Source organism: Oreochromis aureus, linkage group 12 (genome assembly GCF_013358895.1).
Source record: "Oreochromis aureus strain Israel breed Guangdong linkage group 12, ZZ_aureus, whole genome shotgun sequence".
Lineage (NCBI taxonomy): Eukaryota > Metazoa > Chordata > Actinopteri > Cichliformes > Cichlidae > Oreochromis > Oreochromis aureus.
The window spans coordinates 24,289,398-24,306,107 of record NC_052953.1 but is presented as its reverse complement, the minus strand read 5'-3'; the positions used below and the strand labels follow the sequence as shown (position 1 = coordinate 24,306,107).

The 16,710-nt window shown below is 40.6% G+C and overlaps 2 protein-coding genes across 2 annotated transcripts; one reads left to right on the top strand and one right to left on the bottom strand.

The window, feature by feature from the left end:
• Nucleotides 1-1,768: 1,768 nt before the first annotated feature.
• On the top strand, nucleotides 1,769-6,209 carry klf9 (Kruppel-like factor 9). Its single transcript, XM_031731756.2, has 2 exons — nucleotides 1,769-2,733; nucleotides 4,123-6,209. The coding sequence occupies exons 1-2, from the start codon at nucleotides 2,328-2,330 to the stop codon at nucleotides 4,401-4,403; spliced, it is 687 nt and encodes a 228-aa protein (XP_031587616.1). The 5' UTR covers nucleotides 1,769-2,327; the 3' UTR covers nucleotides 4,404-6,209.
• fam219ab (family with sequence similarity 219 member Ab) lies at nucleotides 5,566-15,032 on the bottom strand. Its single transcript, XM_031731771.2, has 6 exons — nucleotides 14,794-15,032; nucleotides 13,746-13,845; nucleotides 12,017-12,122; nucleotides 11,353-11,433; nucleotides 11,211-11,265; nucleotides 5,566-8,329 (listed from the first exon to the last, which is right to left on the bottom strand). The coding sequence occupies exons 1-6, from the start codon at nucleotides 14,869-14,871 to the stop codon at nucleotides 8,171-8,173; spliced, it is 579 nt and encodes a 192-aa protein (XP_031587631.1). The 5' UTR covers nucleotides 14,872-15,032; the 3' UTR covers nucleotides 5,566-8,170.
• Between the last annotated feature and the right edge of the window lie 1,678 nt (nucleotides 15,033-16,710).

The window sequence follows — 16,710 nt, the reverse complement described above, 5'->3', positions numbered from 1 at the left end:
TTGTCATTTACATTGTGACAGCCACCAGCTTGGTATGTAGGCTATACACTAGTATGGGGATCACACCAGCATAAACCATGTTTGTCACCAGGCAAAGTTCAAACCCATATTTTGAGAACACTGGGTCCTGTCCTATAAAAACGCAGGACCAAACCTCTCTGTGGGTAAACAGAAAAACAAAACCAAGGAAGAACATGTGTCCAACTCTTGACTACAAAGTTCAGGTCAGGGAGAACTGTCAAGAGCTCACATTTCTCAATCCCTGCACCCCCTAAGCTGAGGATTTTCTAGGAACTTTGACCACAAGTGAACCACCCCCTGTACTTTTTAACCAGAGGGGTCTTATTTCACTTTTAAGTGGGCTGGCAGTATTGTACTCATTCCTTTTTTTTTTTCATTTTTTTTTTTTTTTTTAGCAAACTTTTAAGAGACAATGGGAAACATGTAGTCTGAAAATGTTGAGGCACAGGGGAAAGGTGCTACCTTGTTTAGTTCATAGTGAATAGTAACTTGGCAGGATTAAGAAACACATAGTTCTAGGGTGAACGTAAACTAAGGAAACTATCAGAATGTAAACATTAAAAATGTTTTTATAAAGTCGCTGGAAAAAGTGTGACTGTAAGAAAAACAGTAACTTTATCTTAGATGTCTTTATCTCACAAAACAAGCTTACATGTCAATATTTCAGCCCTCTAAAGAGGAACTTGTAAATATTTAGCAGCTGTAAAAACACTGGGGCAAACTTTTTCCATACATAACAGAGCATTCAGATATACATATATATATATATATATATATATATATATATATATATATATATATATATATATATATATATATATATATATATATATATATATATATGCAGTAGCAGTATAACAGTTTATCATGGAGGTATCGGCATTATAAATATCTACAGCTGATTCAGGGAGTGCTGATCAAATGACTTTTCCATTGAACATTGTTGAAGGCCTTATATTTAAAGTGTGCCTATTTACTCAGGCAGTAAAGACAGGCAATTTGCAAGATCGCAAGTGCTTTAGGAGGTCACTGAAGAGTGCAGTGTTTTGGGGCTGTGCTAATTTAGAGCTAGTCTATGGCTGTGAAAATGAGACACAGTGTGAGGTCTGTCATCAGCCAACAGCCATCATTGTGGATTGTTTGGTCTGGACATAAGAAAATAAAATGCATGTCTCTTCCTTCATAAGGCAGTTTTTTGTGTCATCTTTAAAAAAAAAATAATCTGCTGGCTCGTGCTAAAGCATGCTGTATGTTATTGTGTAGGGTAGGAAACTACCAGAAAAGCTTTGACTGTGAAAGAATGACAGGGATGATACTGAAGTGTACACATTACACTGGTCAAATTAGGTGGGATGACCGAATGATGAAAGAGACAAGTGACTGAAGCAAATCACCCAGAAAAGAGGAAAGGACACCATTTATTACTCTCAAAACTTAAACTTCAGAGAAAGAAATTTGTTATTATTATTAAACTTGTTATTATAAGGCATGTAAATATAAATCTGAGCATATACAACCAATGTTTATTATCATGCATTATTCATTTTTCATTTATTTATTATCCAAAATCACAAAGGGTTGGATTTTTGTTTTTAATGACGACACTTTTACGTATCTACATATAGATCTACACCTACATGGACTTATATTTTTTTAATGATTCTTCAAATCCATTTTTACACTCTAACACCCATATTTACCATTTTCCTTAAGGCCCTGAAGGTAACATGAGTGTGGTCTTGCCCTTTTCACCAGTCCCAGTCTTGTGATTAGTCGAGGGTCTTTTCACTCACTCCGGTCAATAGGCAGTCCCCCAAAAACCGAGTCACGTTTCTTCTCATCCAATCACAGTCCAGTTTAATTATGACACAGTGGGATTCCGCGAAATTGTTTCTTGGAGTTGAACTAAAGTGCTGCTCTCTGTAAAATAGGACAAGTTGGCCAGTGTGTGGGTGTGCACAGAGAGGCGGACACAATAGCGCCGTGGGTAAACGCTGTGATTTTGATTCGTCCGTTAGAATTAAAAGGATCTGGAGGAAGAAAGAGAAAAGAGGAACCGGGGAACAATTTCAAAGCGCTATCTTTCCTGAGCGGGGCGTTTATTTATCCGCCGCGCAACCCCGACAAGAAAAGCGCAGTCTGCGCGGAGTGGTCACATTGAAGACGACACGTGTGGATGATTAACCGCATATTTCCTGGGAGGACTGCGGACTGATTACTGTATCCGCTTTGTCGGATAGTTTTTCCTCGCCTCTCAAGATCTATTGTTTTGCTTCTCTCCTCCCGGCTCTGCTTCAGGGATCGTGATGTCGTCGGAAGTCGACGTCTCTGCAGACCGCGTCCCCAGCCGACCACCGCCGGGGCGGATGGAGGACGTACTGAAAGAGAGCCAGGAGAACAGGACTTTACTGATGGTTGCGAGGATTTTGCTGGACTTGAATAAATGCAGCCCCAACGCTGTCAGCGCTGGAGAAAACCGATGTCTCGGGGGCAGCGAGGCCGGCGCGCAGGAGAAAGCGGAACGGGGGAGTCGGCTGAGCGGCGGGGACAGCCGCGGCTCTCCGGCCAGCCAAGCCAAACATCCCCGGAACACGAAGGCGGCGGCGGGGAGACTGCCGTGCTCCGAGAAGAGACACCGCTGCCCTTTTGCTGACTGCGGGAAGATGTACGGCAAGTCGTCCCACCTTAAAGCCCATCTTCGGGTCCATACCGGTAAGTAGAGTGAGGGGTGATGGGGTGCTTGCTGGGTGCTTAGGCGACACACCTACGATACCAACACTTCGACCCATTTTTCGTATTTTTCTTATTTATGGCGCAAGACTCTTAACTGGGCACTGAAAGTAAGAGTAAATTGTGACAGACTACAGTCCAGGCCTGTGACCCGTGTTGTGAGACTTTTAGGGGCGTGACCACGTGTTTCTGCAAAACCAGATTATAGGAAAGGTGGTCTCATGATCGCCTACTTGTGGGAGGGGGTGTGATTCACCGGGACATATTGGACCAGAGGCTGGCAGAGAGGTGGAGAGGCAAGGGGGAGGAAATCTTTGTTTTAACGTCCTGTGGACACGCGGCCAGAGTGCGATCTTGGGTAAACACCACGTGCGGACGCCCATATTTGCGAAGCTTTATTGTTGAGATGTAATAAATGACGCTGGAGCATTGGGCATCATGTGACCCCAATAACGCCTCTAATGATTATAGCTTTGTGTTCCTGCCACCACTCTTCATCATACAGCACTGGCAGTCGGAGTAACAGTGGAAGAACATCTGCCGACACATTAAATAGGTCGTGATTCACACGCGGGTCACTGCGACACTGTTGTCCCCACGTGTTCTTGTCCGGAGGTAACGCACACTGCGCCTCCATTTCCTCATACGTCATCCACCTCCACTCCCCTCGCGTGGGGTTGTAAACAAGAGCTGACATGTGGTTCTGCTCAGCACGTGGAAGAGCTGTTGAGGGGGTAGTGTGCCCTGTTTCACCTCAGGGCTATCTTGACTGACGGCTCCGATGTCAACATGTTATTGTTCTTAGCAGCAGTCTTTCTGCAGGTTTTAGTTTCGCTCCAGACCTCAGTCTGTGTCTTATTTTCACCCTCCTCCTTCTCCTTGTCACACTTGATTAATCTCCCAAATGTATGTCTGTGCTTTAATATTGATTGTTTCCTCTTATCACAGTAAGTTTTTTCATCCACTCTGATTGTTGCTATGCAGCATACAGCCTCCAAGTCCTCTGGGTTGTTTGTTGGTCTCTGTGTTATTCATATTCTCATACTTGTGTAAATGCAAAGCAGGTGCCACAGGAGACTTTGGTCTCTCAGGGATCTTTTTTTTTTTTTAAATCATTTTGATTTTTGATTTTTTTTATGTTTTGTAAAATAAGTATTTGTTCACACACAGCAAACTCAAAGTAGGTCCTGTAATAGATTTCACAACAACAAAGTTGGCTCTTAATTTGTTTTCTTTTTAGAAGGAAAGAAAAAGTGCAAATGTAACATGATAACATGATTGATTTTGCGGCAAGGAAGGAGTGGTTTGGGTTGGTTAATATGATTAGTTGTGTAAATGTACAAAAACAAAAACTGGGTGTGTTTCCCTCAGGTGAGCGCCCCTTTGAGTGTACCTGGGCAGGCTGCGGCAAGAAGTTCTCCCGATCGGACGAGCTCACCCGTCACTATCGCACGCACACAGGCGAAAAGCGCTTCAACTGTCCGATGTGTGACAAGTGCTTCATGAGGAGCGACCACCTGAAGAAACACGCCCGGCGACATCCAGGCTTTCATCCCAGCATGCTCCAGGGCTCCGGCGCGGCCAAGAGAAGGCGTTGCTCCTTGTCCGTGTCCTCCTCTGATTCTGGAGACCGAAGCCCCACCGGGGTGTGAGACACACCCACATACTGTACATGTGCACACAAAGGTACATACTGCACATACAGAGGCATACACAGACATCCACACCCGCGTGTGGCACCTGTACCTTTTCTACAAATCCTGTCGAGCCAGACAACCAGCCAGACCACAATTCAGAGTTTACTACACATGTAACGAAGCAAACATGACAAATCTGACTGTAATCACACTAGAACGTCTCATCTCATTCCCTGAGGTGATTGTTATTTATTAAGGGTTATTTCAGGGAAGTCCAGTTCTTCTTCAACTTGTATTTTTTTATTGTGTGTTGTCAAATGGGTTTTTTTCCTTTTTTCTTGAAAGAATCTGCCGTCCAAGTGGAAACCATGTACCCATAAAGTGTTTGAAAAACACTGCATGAATTCACTTTGCATTGCAGACTTCCCTTGCAAATGAAGAGAATGGGAAGAACGCAAGTCCTTATATTCCTAGCGCTTAAAGAAGTTCTGGAAATAGTCATTTAATGAATATTGTTATTGCACACATAGACTTATGCACACTTGAACAGTTGCTTTTCAGCCCAGGATAATGCAAATGCACAACACAGCAGTATTATCATGTAAATAGATCAAACTAACTTCAGATGGGTGATATACTAAGTTTAGTGTAGTTACATGTTAATAGAGAGTAATAAGAAAACTATACTATAGAGAAATATAGACAGCCTGTTTATTTAATTTCATACATTTTGCCATGGACTTCAGGTATAATCAGGTGTGTTATGAGCTTGTAGGGATAAGCAGTGTGTTTCCTGTGTTGAAACACACACATTGCAATTAAATGCACCAATATACCTTTATAGTACCTTGTCAAGGCCATAATACACGAGCAAATCTCAGCATTTGTGTTGTTTCTTAGTAATGCTTGAAAACATAACAGGGTAAAACCTTTTAGAAGATAACGTGGTAACATTTTTTCACTTACTGTTTAAACACTACTCAGTGTTCTGACCACAGTGATTTATGTTTAGTAAAAGTCCGTGCCTTTTGACAGTTTTGTGGTAGAGGGGAATTTCTACGTTTTTCAATACTACCTGAATTAACATCGTCAGATTCTTTGCGTTGCTGTTCAGTAATACTTCAAAGCTCAACGACTGTCTTCAAATGCCAAGAGTGCCAGTTTTGTTTGGATTGCATTTTTTTTTTAAATCAGGGAATAATGTGAGGTGTGGACACACGACTTAAAATTACACCCCCTGGTGTTGACATGGAAGCACAACATTTCTCGCAGCATAGAGTCCTAATTATTATTATTGTTATTATTATTTTTATTCTTATTGTTTGTCCTTCCATTTGAGGAGTGCTTTCTTGGTTAGTTCAACAAATTCCATCATGTAGCATGTTTGTATGTATTTTCTTTGGTACAGTGTATGTTTTATTTGTCTGGGAATCTTTTATAATATTACGAATGGAATGACAGGTCTTATTAAGCCACTACAGGAGCCAGATGAATTATCATTGATGTCATTAGCTTTCTTTTGTACTTGTAACAGGATGCATTCAAATGTCCAAATAGAGTCTGTAGCTTGTAGAATACAAACTACATATATTTGTGAAGTGAAATGCTTATTTTATTTCATTTTTCTTCTTTTTTGGCATTATGATGACTGTGATTGGATGCTGGTGCCTTTCAGGTTGAAGCCCTTACTTCTGATGCTACTGTACTGTAATCAGGGACTGTCAATGCAAATCCCATGCTATTGCAATACACATACCTGTGTAATAATTGTTGCTCAAATGTTTTAACATTAAAATTATCTTTTGGTTTTTTTCTTTTTAAGCATTCGCCTCTTTCTTCTTTTTCACATCTCACACTCATAGGTCACACCGTACAGCCATTATTATATATTACCATAAAAAAATTATGAATAATGTTATTATGGATAACAAAGCGCATCAGACGCTGTTTCATTTGCATTTTGTTTATTTGTTGTTTTCATACACTGCACATAACATTGTTAAATACTGTAATGGAAGTGTTTACATTACAAGAAAATCTTTTGTTTTCCTTTTTTTAAAAAAAGAAGAAGAAAAAAACAGTTATCACTTGTGTCTAAATGTAAAAAGAAAAAAAAGCATAACTTCTTAGACAGCAAATGCTCTTCAAATAAACTAATCAAGATGGCATGAACACAGACATCTTTTAAGTTTTTTCTATACTTAAGGCATACTCTAATTGCAAATAAACAGCTAATTTAGAGGAGAGAGGGTCGTAAATGAAGGGCATTAGTGCTCCAAGTCAACGATCCTTGATGTTGCAATAGCAAAACGATTTCCATTCTGTTCAAAACAGAAATCGATGCTGTCTCACTTATTATTTTGGCATTGTAGGTCTATGCATGCATATGCATGTTTGTGTGTGTGAGTTGAGTCATCTTTCTAAGACGTATACCATGAAGCAAATTCAACATAGCCAGGCTATCTTTGTGTTAGTTGGCTTGACAAAACCTAAAACGCCACAACAGTGGCTGTCAGCTGCCTTTGTTAAGTCTGGCTTTCGTTTTTTGCGATCAGCAGTATTTACCATGATGATTTAGTCAGGTGAAAAGACAGCAACCTTTCTAACACTTAAATCTCTGACTTTAAGCTTAAGATAGCCCGTTAGCTCATTAATCTCACTTCGAAGTACACCCCCTCTGGTGTGTGAGCCTGTGTTCACCTAATGATCTGTGGCACTGACACAGAAACGGGAAGGAGGGAGTGTCCGGTGATCATCAGGTTGCTTTGGCCTTGATAACGCAGGGATCAGAGCAAGAAACAATATGTAATCATCCCTTTCTACACAGTTCATTTTCACTGCTCTGCAGGAAACAGTACAATGATAAGGGCTCCCCAAAAAAAGTAAAAAGCAAAATGTGCAAATTGAAAACAATGCAACAACAGTAGTGTGTGATTGCACAAATTAACTGTGGTGCAAAAAGCTACTTGCTCATTATTTACCATTCGATTATTCAGTCAGATGCTCTTCATGCAGTTTGTTCCTCAGCTATTCGATTTCATACATTCACTCCTAAACTCTGTGATGCCACATCTCTCTTTGCCATTTAGGCAGAGAGAGCAGAAGTCTTGAAGGTGGTGTTAATGAGTGCAATGACCTGGCCTGTGCTACATATTAACCCCTTAAGGTACAACAACAATACAGTTTCCTCTGTTTGGAGAATCAGACTTCTACGACACTATCAAATATCTGAGCATCAGCACATTCAATCTTAATGATCCCTCAGGTTAAAAAAGTAAGCATTTAAATAAAAACAAACAAACTAGAAAATAAAAAATATATAAATGCAACTCAGAATTCAGGTAAACAGAACAGCTGAGTCAGTTATGATAATGTTTCTTATTCTTCTGGGAAACTGAAATCACTTTAGAGCATCAAACAAACTTTTCTTTTTTGTCAGCTTTTATCAGTGTGTTATGTTAAATCATGTTGACCAGGAGAAGAGCTCTCAAACACAAGTGCAAGTCCTACCATAGGAGGAAACCATCGCTTTAGTAATCTTTTTATTACATATTGATTAATTTCAAACATGTTCATTCTCCTAGATTTTAAACCAAGGTTTCTATAAGGTAATTTGATTATTTGTTGTTGTCAATATCATCATAGCACTTACGATATTCTAACAAGGTCTCACTGTCGCCACGGTCATGGCGAAGTAAAGTCACAGCAGATAAAGACGGGAGGGCAGGGGAGCTCATGTTGTGTGGAAAAGAGCAGGGGGGCAGAAGGCTGGAAAGGCAGGGTTACTGTATTTGACAGGTGGTAGAGGAGGTTGCCTGGCAGCACATGCAGGTAGGGTTGACTGATTTGGGTGGGATCAGATCCAGGTCCTCGTCGTCAGGGATTTCGTCAAGGCGGTAGCCATCTTTCAGCAGCTGAATGTTCAAATCTTGATTGATTTGCTGAAAAATGAGAGGACAGAGAGAGCGGTCAGTGAGTTACAGCACCATTTACTAACTCTTGGGTTGCAGATCACAGGGCTGCAGAGCTTTTGCAAAACAGGAATGTGCCAAAAGTAATGAAGACCAAACCTGTAACTTTATGTGCTGATTCCCTTCCTGTCACTTACACAACAAATTACTAAAATCTTGTGACTCTAGTGAAAAAATAGTGGTGGACAGGAGTTTACATGCACTCATCATAGGCGTTAAGGTCATGGTAAGAAAGAGCGACCTTTATCCTTTAGATGCAGATGTACAGCTGACTCTTGTCCTGTCGAGGTGGCTCTTCTATGTGGCTGTTTGGTTTGTCTAATGTAGAAGTCTGAGAACTCCTCATTACACTGCATAGTATACACTATGTTGTTTAGTTTGTGTTTGGGAGTGTTGTCCTTGGGACGAACCATGATGATGATGATGATCCTAATTCGAGGAGGCCAATGTTCACATTTTGAACAGAGAAGACAGCTGGTTTGAAAGAGGATAAAAAGATGGCCTCATCTATGTCCACTGTGAACGATCATCTTTGAACAGAGGGGGTGCCTTACGACACCAGCTGTCTGCCACCTACAATCCAGTTTTGAGATCTGTTCCCAGATGCCTTAACGCCCACTCGCATCTTGCATCAGGTGATCTCAATGGTTCAAATGATAGGGTGAAGCAAGATCTCACAATCGTTTCACCCAAAACCTCTTCTGATAATGACCCACACCCTTTTCACATCTTGGCTCATGTGATGAGGCACATGATCAATAGTGGGTCAATGACCCTCTTAAGGGACAACTCCCACTCCCACTTCCACAAGCTCCTTAGAGTTCTTTTGGAGTCATTTACATTTCTGGTTTGCATAGTCAACAAATTTTCAAACAGACTGGGGTCGGGGCTTTGGGAATACCACTGCAGAAGCTTAATGTTAACCTGCTTTTCCCACTCCAAATTCAGTTTTGATGTGTTTGGGATCATTGTCTTTTTGGAAAACCCGGTGTGTGTTCAATTTTCAACTGCATAGCTTTTGATTTGTGGTGAGGTTTAAGAATATGGAAGTTGTTCTCCTTCATTATTCCATTCACTTTACAGCAAAACAGCCCTGAAGCATAATGCTATCACTACCGTGCTCAACAGTTGGTAAAGTGTTCTTAGGTTTGAAAGCCTGAATCTACAATCTACAGATCTTCTTCTTCTTAGATTTTCACTGAGTTCTTTGGAAATCTGAGTATTGATCAGTCCAGTGAGTGCTGTTAAACAAAGCCTGTTGAGGATGCCAAATAGAAACTACAATCTGTAGTCAATATATGCTGTATAATCTTTCCAACCCTGAAAAAAAAGTTTACAGAAATACCCTGACATGATGAGTAGATGCAAACTTCTGGTAAGCTCATCTAATCTGTATTTTTATGTATTTATTTTGTTAAACTAGCTGTTTAATGTTTGACAGTCTCAGACAGCTTATTGAGATAGTGTACTTATTCGCTTTACTGCAGAAAATTAGGTGAGAGGATTAGTGCCACTCTCATATGTATAAGAAAAACATAACTCACGTTAGCAGGCAGGTATTTTAATTTATCATAAAGGAGAGACATTTGTGAGAGCAGCTACAGGCTCAGCAGAAAGATAACAAAATCTACACCTCAAATGTTTAATAATTGGCATGTTTTATCTAGTTTTTATGATGTACTGAATGACCCAAACTTTAAAACCATTCTTATATGTGTTCAGGTTATCTAATTCCTCTGAGTCTCCACTGATTACCAGCAAAAGGTCCATTATTTCCTAAAATGTTGAGAATCCCTTTCAGAGTTTCTTTGCAAAAAGTAGGAAAAGGGTGTGTTTGTGTTTTAATGGTAAGTGCGAGTATATCCTCCACCTCATTGTTTGGTCCTTAAAAACACTGCTCAAGGAATCATTTGTGCAAACTGCATGGTTGGGAACATACGAGTTGGAGGAAAGTAAAATTCCAAAGTGCACAGGAGGACAGGCAGGGAAAAGAAAAGAGAAAAATAGATATGTTTATATAAATCAATGGTAAATCAAAATCTGATTGTACTAATACAATAAAACATTAACATTAATTACAAACATTAGGACCGTTTGTGATTTAGACTGGTTAAAAGTTCGAGTGGTAACCATGGCAAAGTGAGATTGGGCACTTTCACAGATGGCTGGAAGCATCATCACTTGGAGCGTGATAACTACTGTTCCTGCTGTGATTTTTTTAAATAACCAAAATAATTCCTTTGTTTGCACAAAAAGTGTGTGGTCATTTTATCTATATGCTGTTCTGTACTCTATCAACAATAAGCACAACAAACAACCTCTGTTGGCCTGCAGTGGAAACAGTAACTGTACTATATGGTTACTTGTTACACCCAGGTTAGCTGGAACTAAGAGAGAAAATAAGTGCCTTTAAAGTATGTAATGTGTATTAGCTATTCATTTCTGACAGCATGTTGGAATTAGGATCTGAGACTGTAAAACTCACCCTACAAAACCCACAAGCTTGGACTCGTCACAGACAGGTTATAAATATGAGGATGCGTCTGCGATTTGCACTTATAGTGGCAGCAGCGTTACAAACAAGATTTGCAAGAGCAGACATGCAGATATCACATTTCATTTGTATCCAGCTTTGTGTCTAATAGACATTTGTCTGCAGATATATCTGCAGTGTAATCACGCGCTTGCAGGGAGAGCACATGCCCACAGAATTGCCACGGATAGTTTTAACACTGGCTTGTAAAAACCCCAACACTTAGCCTCTTAATAATTATGGAAGAAGGGGGGGAAATATGAGAGTAAATACAAATGGGTGGGATGCACAGATATTTGCTTAAGCACAAGCTCTTACCTCGGCTGAAGAGTATCCCGATGAGGAGTATCTAGACATGTCAAAGTCATCGTCACTGAAATAGAAAAACACAGGATACAGTATTAATATCATTAATGTTTGCTTATGTGCTTCTCAGAAAGAAAGATGTTTGTGTGTTCACCTGTCTGTATCTAGGGCCACCAAAGGCTTCTCATCTGGGCTCTGGTCTAAAGACGAATAGCCTTTATTGGGAACTACCAACCTGCATTGAGAGGAAAAGAGATAGAGTTGAGATCAGGCGCAGAGGAGGAAAAAACAGTTTCACAAACTGTGAGAAGTGAGCAAAAACAGGACTGGCAGAGATGTTGAAATAAATGAAAAGTGGGCCTGGAGGCAGCGTCACAGCTGAATCACTGGAACAACAGAAGCATGAAAGTGGTATAATGTCTAACTTCAGACATCTTACAAACCCTACATCAGTACGACTCTTTTTTGCACAGCCATAAAACACTTTTTTTCCCCACACATGGCACATTTAGAAAGAACAAAATAAGCTTAATTCTACATCTGAAATACTGTCACACTTAAGCATCTTTATTTGTATTGTTCCGTGGCTTCACTTCAGGCTGGATCATTGCAGTTTTTACAGTACTCTTATACTTAAAGCTAGTACAGTTACACAATTACACCACATGAATCTCCTTCAACACGTAAATTGCACTGTATGAGGTTTGCTGTGAGAAACTTCTAAGTACTGAGATTTTGTTTATCAATAACAACCAGCCAACAGAAGTCCTTCTCGTAATTTCTCGACTGACCCCACGATGAGACTGCTCGCTTCTTACCGTGTTCTGGCCATGACATTGTTCTTCTTGGGCTGCTGGTTGACTGGACTACCTACAGTGTTGCCGTTCTTCAGCGAGCCCTTCCTAGCCAGCTCTCTCTGTTTCTCTGTGTAAGAAACACAGAAGCAGGCAAAGGCATAAAGGTTGAGCTTTGAACGATACATGATCTGTACAAGAGTGACGGAATAAAGTTTAACTAGTAAACTACAGTCAGGTAAAGTAATACTTGAGTTAAATGTTGCAAATATGCACACATGTTCATGTTTACTTTATTTAGGCACACTTATGAGAATCAGGTGTGACGACCTGATTTAGCTGAATTCTATATTAAGTCAGTCTTTACTTTAAGAAGACTGAGATGGCATTTCTTACTAAGAAGACAAAGTTTTAGTAAGCTCTGCAGCAGAGTAACAGACGTGACTTCAGGGCAGATCAGTTTCTGCTCACTGGAGAGATGTGCTTCAATGATCAGCTGACCAAAGAGTGCTGATTGTTGCTGTGTGAGCTTAGAGGACTGTTAAATTTGTTTAACATATTACAATTCAAAGGCCTAAAAGTAAAATGTATTCAGAAACTTTTCATGTGACATCAAAAACTAGAACCTCCCCCTTTCGGCATCAGCTACAATCTAAAAACATTTGAATGTCAATGCATTTTCTTAACCACTTATAGACTGGGGTTGTAGGCGAGGTTGATGCCTATCTCAGCTGACAATAAGAACAAGAGTACGCCCCGGAGAGTTGCTAGCTCCTCACAGGGCTTATACAAAGAGACAAACAACTCTGCACACTAACACCTTCACCTACTGCCAATTTAGGTTCACCATTTGATCCATGCAGTCACAGGGAGAACCTGCAAACTCCGCACAGAGAGGCCTGGCTCACCAGCATTTTTTAAACCTGACCCTTCTTGCTGTGAGGAATCTGCACTAAATACGTTTTTACATGACATATAGATGTAGATTTTTTTTTTTTTTTAATCTCAAGGTCACAAAAGCAAAGTGATGGATTTAACAAACATGCACGCCTAATGAAATCAACATAGTTGCCAAGGTAGTTTTTATAACAATGTTTAATTGGACGCAGGACCAAGAAACTGCGAGAGAGAGCAGATAGTGGTAACGTATACATAACTGTAGCTGTACAGCCTAAAAAAAGAGCTTTGACTAACAGAGCAGCTCACTAATTCTTAGATATTATTGACTCTGAGTAAACATATAGTAGCAAACAGTAAAAAAAAACCTCCTCCTGCTTGCCACTGGACTCTGTCCAAGGTGCTGAAATGAATCTTTAAGAACTGTGGCTTTCTATAAAGACGGCATGAGAGGGGCCAGAGAGGCTGTTATTCCCTGCCTTGAGGACAATCACATTGGGTTTTGGGAACATGCAATTGGCATTTTGTTAAAAATAATAGACTAAAAGATTAGTGGACAGATTCTAAACATAATCAGCAGATTAATGAATAAAGACAATAATCTGTAGCTGCGGCCCTGTTACAGTAGTAACCGCATTAGTTTTTACTTAGCAAGGCATCAAGAATAATTATAGAGGCCAATGTGCCATTAATTAAAATGCCTCAGCACAGCTATACAGTATCTATGCTGGTTCCTTTACGATCTGTGTCTAGAGACTACGCACCATTTTGTGTTTGGCAGTCAATCAAACAACACTCCAACAACTACAGACGGACAGACAGACATTTAGCCTGCAGTTAAAACTGTATCTCTCACCTATTTTCATCTGCAAAGGTGAAGGCTTGTAGTTTATAGTGACAGGCTCCCCCTCTCTGGTGTCTGAGTCAGCCTCTGAAGCTGTGGACGAGGCAGGGTCCTGGACACAAGGAAGTGCAGAGATGTGTTTTACTGAGGCAGCGATGAATAATGAATGTCGTTTTGTAATGCAGAGTAATACCCACCATAGCTAAGCAACGGGAATAAATGGTAATAAACACAGATATGTGATTTGTGCCAGCAGTCTTAAAATAAATGTGCATCTTACAACCAGAGAGCAAAGGTAAGAGGGAGGAAAGGCTTTATAAACAGCAACACATGAGGAACGGTGGGGACTTGTGGTGTGGGGGCACCTGGAGACAGCAGGTCAGGTTGCTTTAGGTCTAGTCTTGTTCCCCAGCGGCACCGGCGGCGGGCAGCAGAGGCCGCCCTGCAGGCTGCAGTAACCCCGGGCCCCGCTACAGGCCACGGAGCGCTCCGTTAAACCGTTTACACTGAGATTTGTATGTAAAGGCGAACCTTTAATGGCACATACAAGCATATACAAGCGATAAGGAGCCCCCCGCTAATCCCGTCAAAGTGACGCAAGTGGCGTCGACACCAGAGTAACTTGCTGCATGGATGCTGAGGATGCAGCAGCAGCAGTGCTGGGATGGGATGCTTGTTTTCGCCAGACATGACGGATGCTGCGCAGCAGACCGGACGCTGTTTGCGTTATGGCGAGCGACAAAAAAAACAAACAACCAAACAAACAAAACACAACAAAGCTTGTTTGTGAGCAAAATCCACGTCCCCTCGTGTATTCCGTCGTCGTTTATTCGATTTCACTCCGTGAAAGCAGCCGGGAAACTTGACGGAGAACGTTCTAATGGCAGCCCACATCAAGCAGCATTACACATGGCAGGTGATGCGTTTGTCGGGGTCTCAGTTTATGAATGGCAAGGCCTCAAACACTACACAAGTATGCGCGGTTGTAATGCTATTTTTAATTAAACAAGGCAAACAGATCATATCGCCGCCGGTCATTTCCAGACTGTTCCAGACTTACCAGCGGCTGCATCTCAGCCTGCATCTCCGCCTCCTGTACAGCACTCGGCACTTGAAATCTGTCTATTTCTTCCATCATTTTGGCAACGCGCCTCTTTCCTCCTTTCTCCTCCAAACTGAACGATGGTAGCGGATCCTTTCGACGAGTTATCGCCGAGATCGTAAGTGATCTCCGATTTCTAACAATATTTGTAGTTTTCCGGTGGAGAACTACATCCCAGCAGGCAGTATGTCGGCGATGGTGTGACCAGTTGGATGACGGTGACTCCACCACCCACTTCCGGGTCTGGCATCCCAAAATAGGGTACGGGGACCCAAGAGGGCCTTCCAAAGAGGGTTAGTATGGTCCCCAACAAAGTGTGCAGTTGGAGGATTATGTGAATGACTCGTTACACAGTATATGAGTATTTCCCCTTTTCTTGTTATTCACTCGATATATGCCATGTATTGGGTTAGTATGGTCCCCAACAAAGTGTGCAGTTGGAGGATTATGTGAATGACTCGTTACACAGTATATGAGTATTTCCCCTTTTCTTGTTATTCACTCGATATATGCCATGTATAGACCTGATCAGGCACAATCTCTAAAGACTTATTTAAGAGTAAATATTAGTACATTTGCTCTTTAATAACTTTAATAACTAATAAATTACTTTAATAATTCTTCTGAATCACTATTTCAGTATTAAAATATTCCAATTTTTTATTTAGTGAATTACTGGCGAACCTACATAAATGAACTAAAATATATATATAAAAAATAATAAGATGTCATCCCTGTTGGACAGCATCTCCCACCCCATGCAGGAGACTCACAGCACTGAGCAGCTCCTTCAGTGGCAGGGTGCAGCACCCACGATGTGGGACAGAGAGATTTCACAGGACTTTCCTTCCAACTGCTGTCAGACTCTACAAGGTGGTCTCTGCAGATGACCACACACATGCAGACAGACACGCGCACACATCCCATACAGAACTGTAACTGTCTCCCTGATGTGCAGTATTACCAAGTGCAATTTTTTCCTACTATAACAGAGCATTTTATTCTATTTTGTACAGTATTTTATTCTATTGTATATAGTATTTACTAGTACTTAAATAGTATTATTATTTATAGTATTTATTCGTGGTGTATAGTATGTTATTTTATTTTATCTTACCCTGTTCTATTGTGTTTTTCTTAACTTTTACTGCTCTTAAACTTGTACTTTCTGCCGTGACCAAAATCAAAAAATTTCCCACGTGTGAGACTAATAAAGTTTTATCTTATCTTATCTTATAAAGTTATAAAATAATGGAAGCACCAATTGTCAGCTTGATGGTTTTGTCAATATAGAGAGAAATCACTGGGAGGTTGTGTCCTATAAAAAACACTGTGTCCCAAATGCAGTGGTTCAAAACTACTAGCTGGCTGCTAAATGTGTTTTTTTCATATACTAAAAAGCAAAAACGTGGCAGAGCACTGCCATTTAAATGGAAGTGGAGTTGGATGGCACTATGAATGGTAAAGAGGTTATCATGTAAGAGGAAAACAAAATCAGAAAGTTATAATAGCTGCCCTGTTGGAGGCGTGTTCATTAACAGAAAAGCAATGATGAGGAGACAACTAGACACTGGTCTCTTGGAGTGTTTTGGATACGTTTCCCTTTCAAAGGTAAAGAAATTACTGGAGCTCTAAAAGAACAAACAAGCAAACAAAAACTATGAACGTATGGGGACAAGTTCTTTGTCTTCATAAAATACAAAAACAACTTTGATATAATGATGAAAAGAGCTGTTTAGAGTGAACTCATGTCTTACATGTCATTATTATTTACCCACTCACTGAGCATGACATGTGCAGATATGAAAGGGAATTCTGTGTACTAAACATTAGCCAAATGCATCACATTTCACTGGATGATGGGTCAGTAATAAA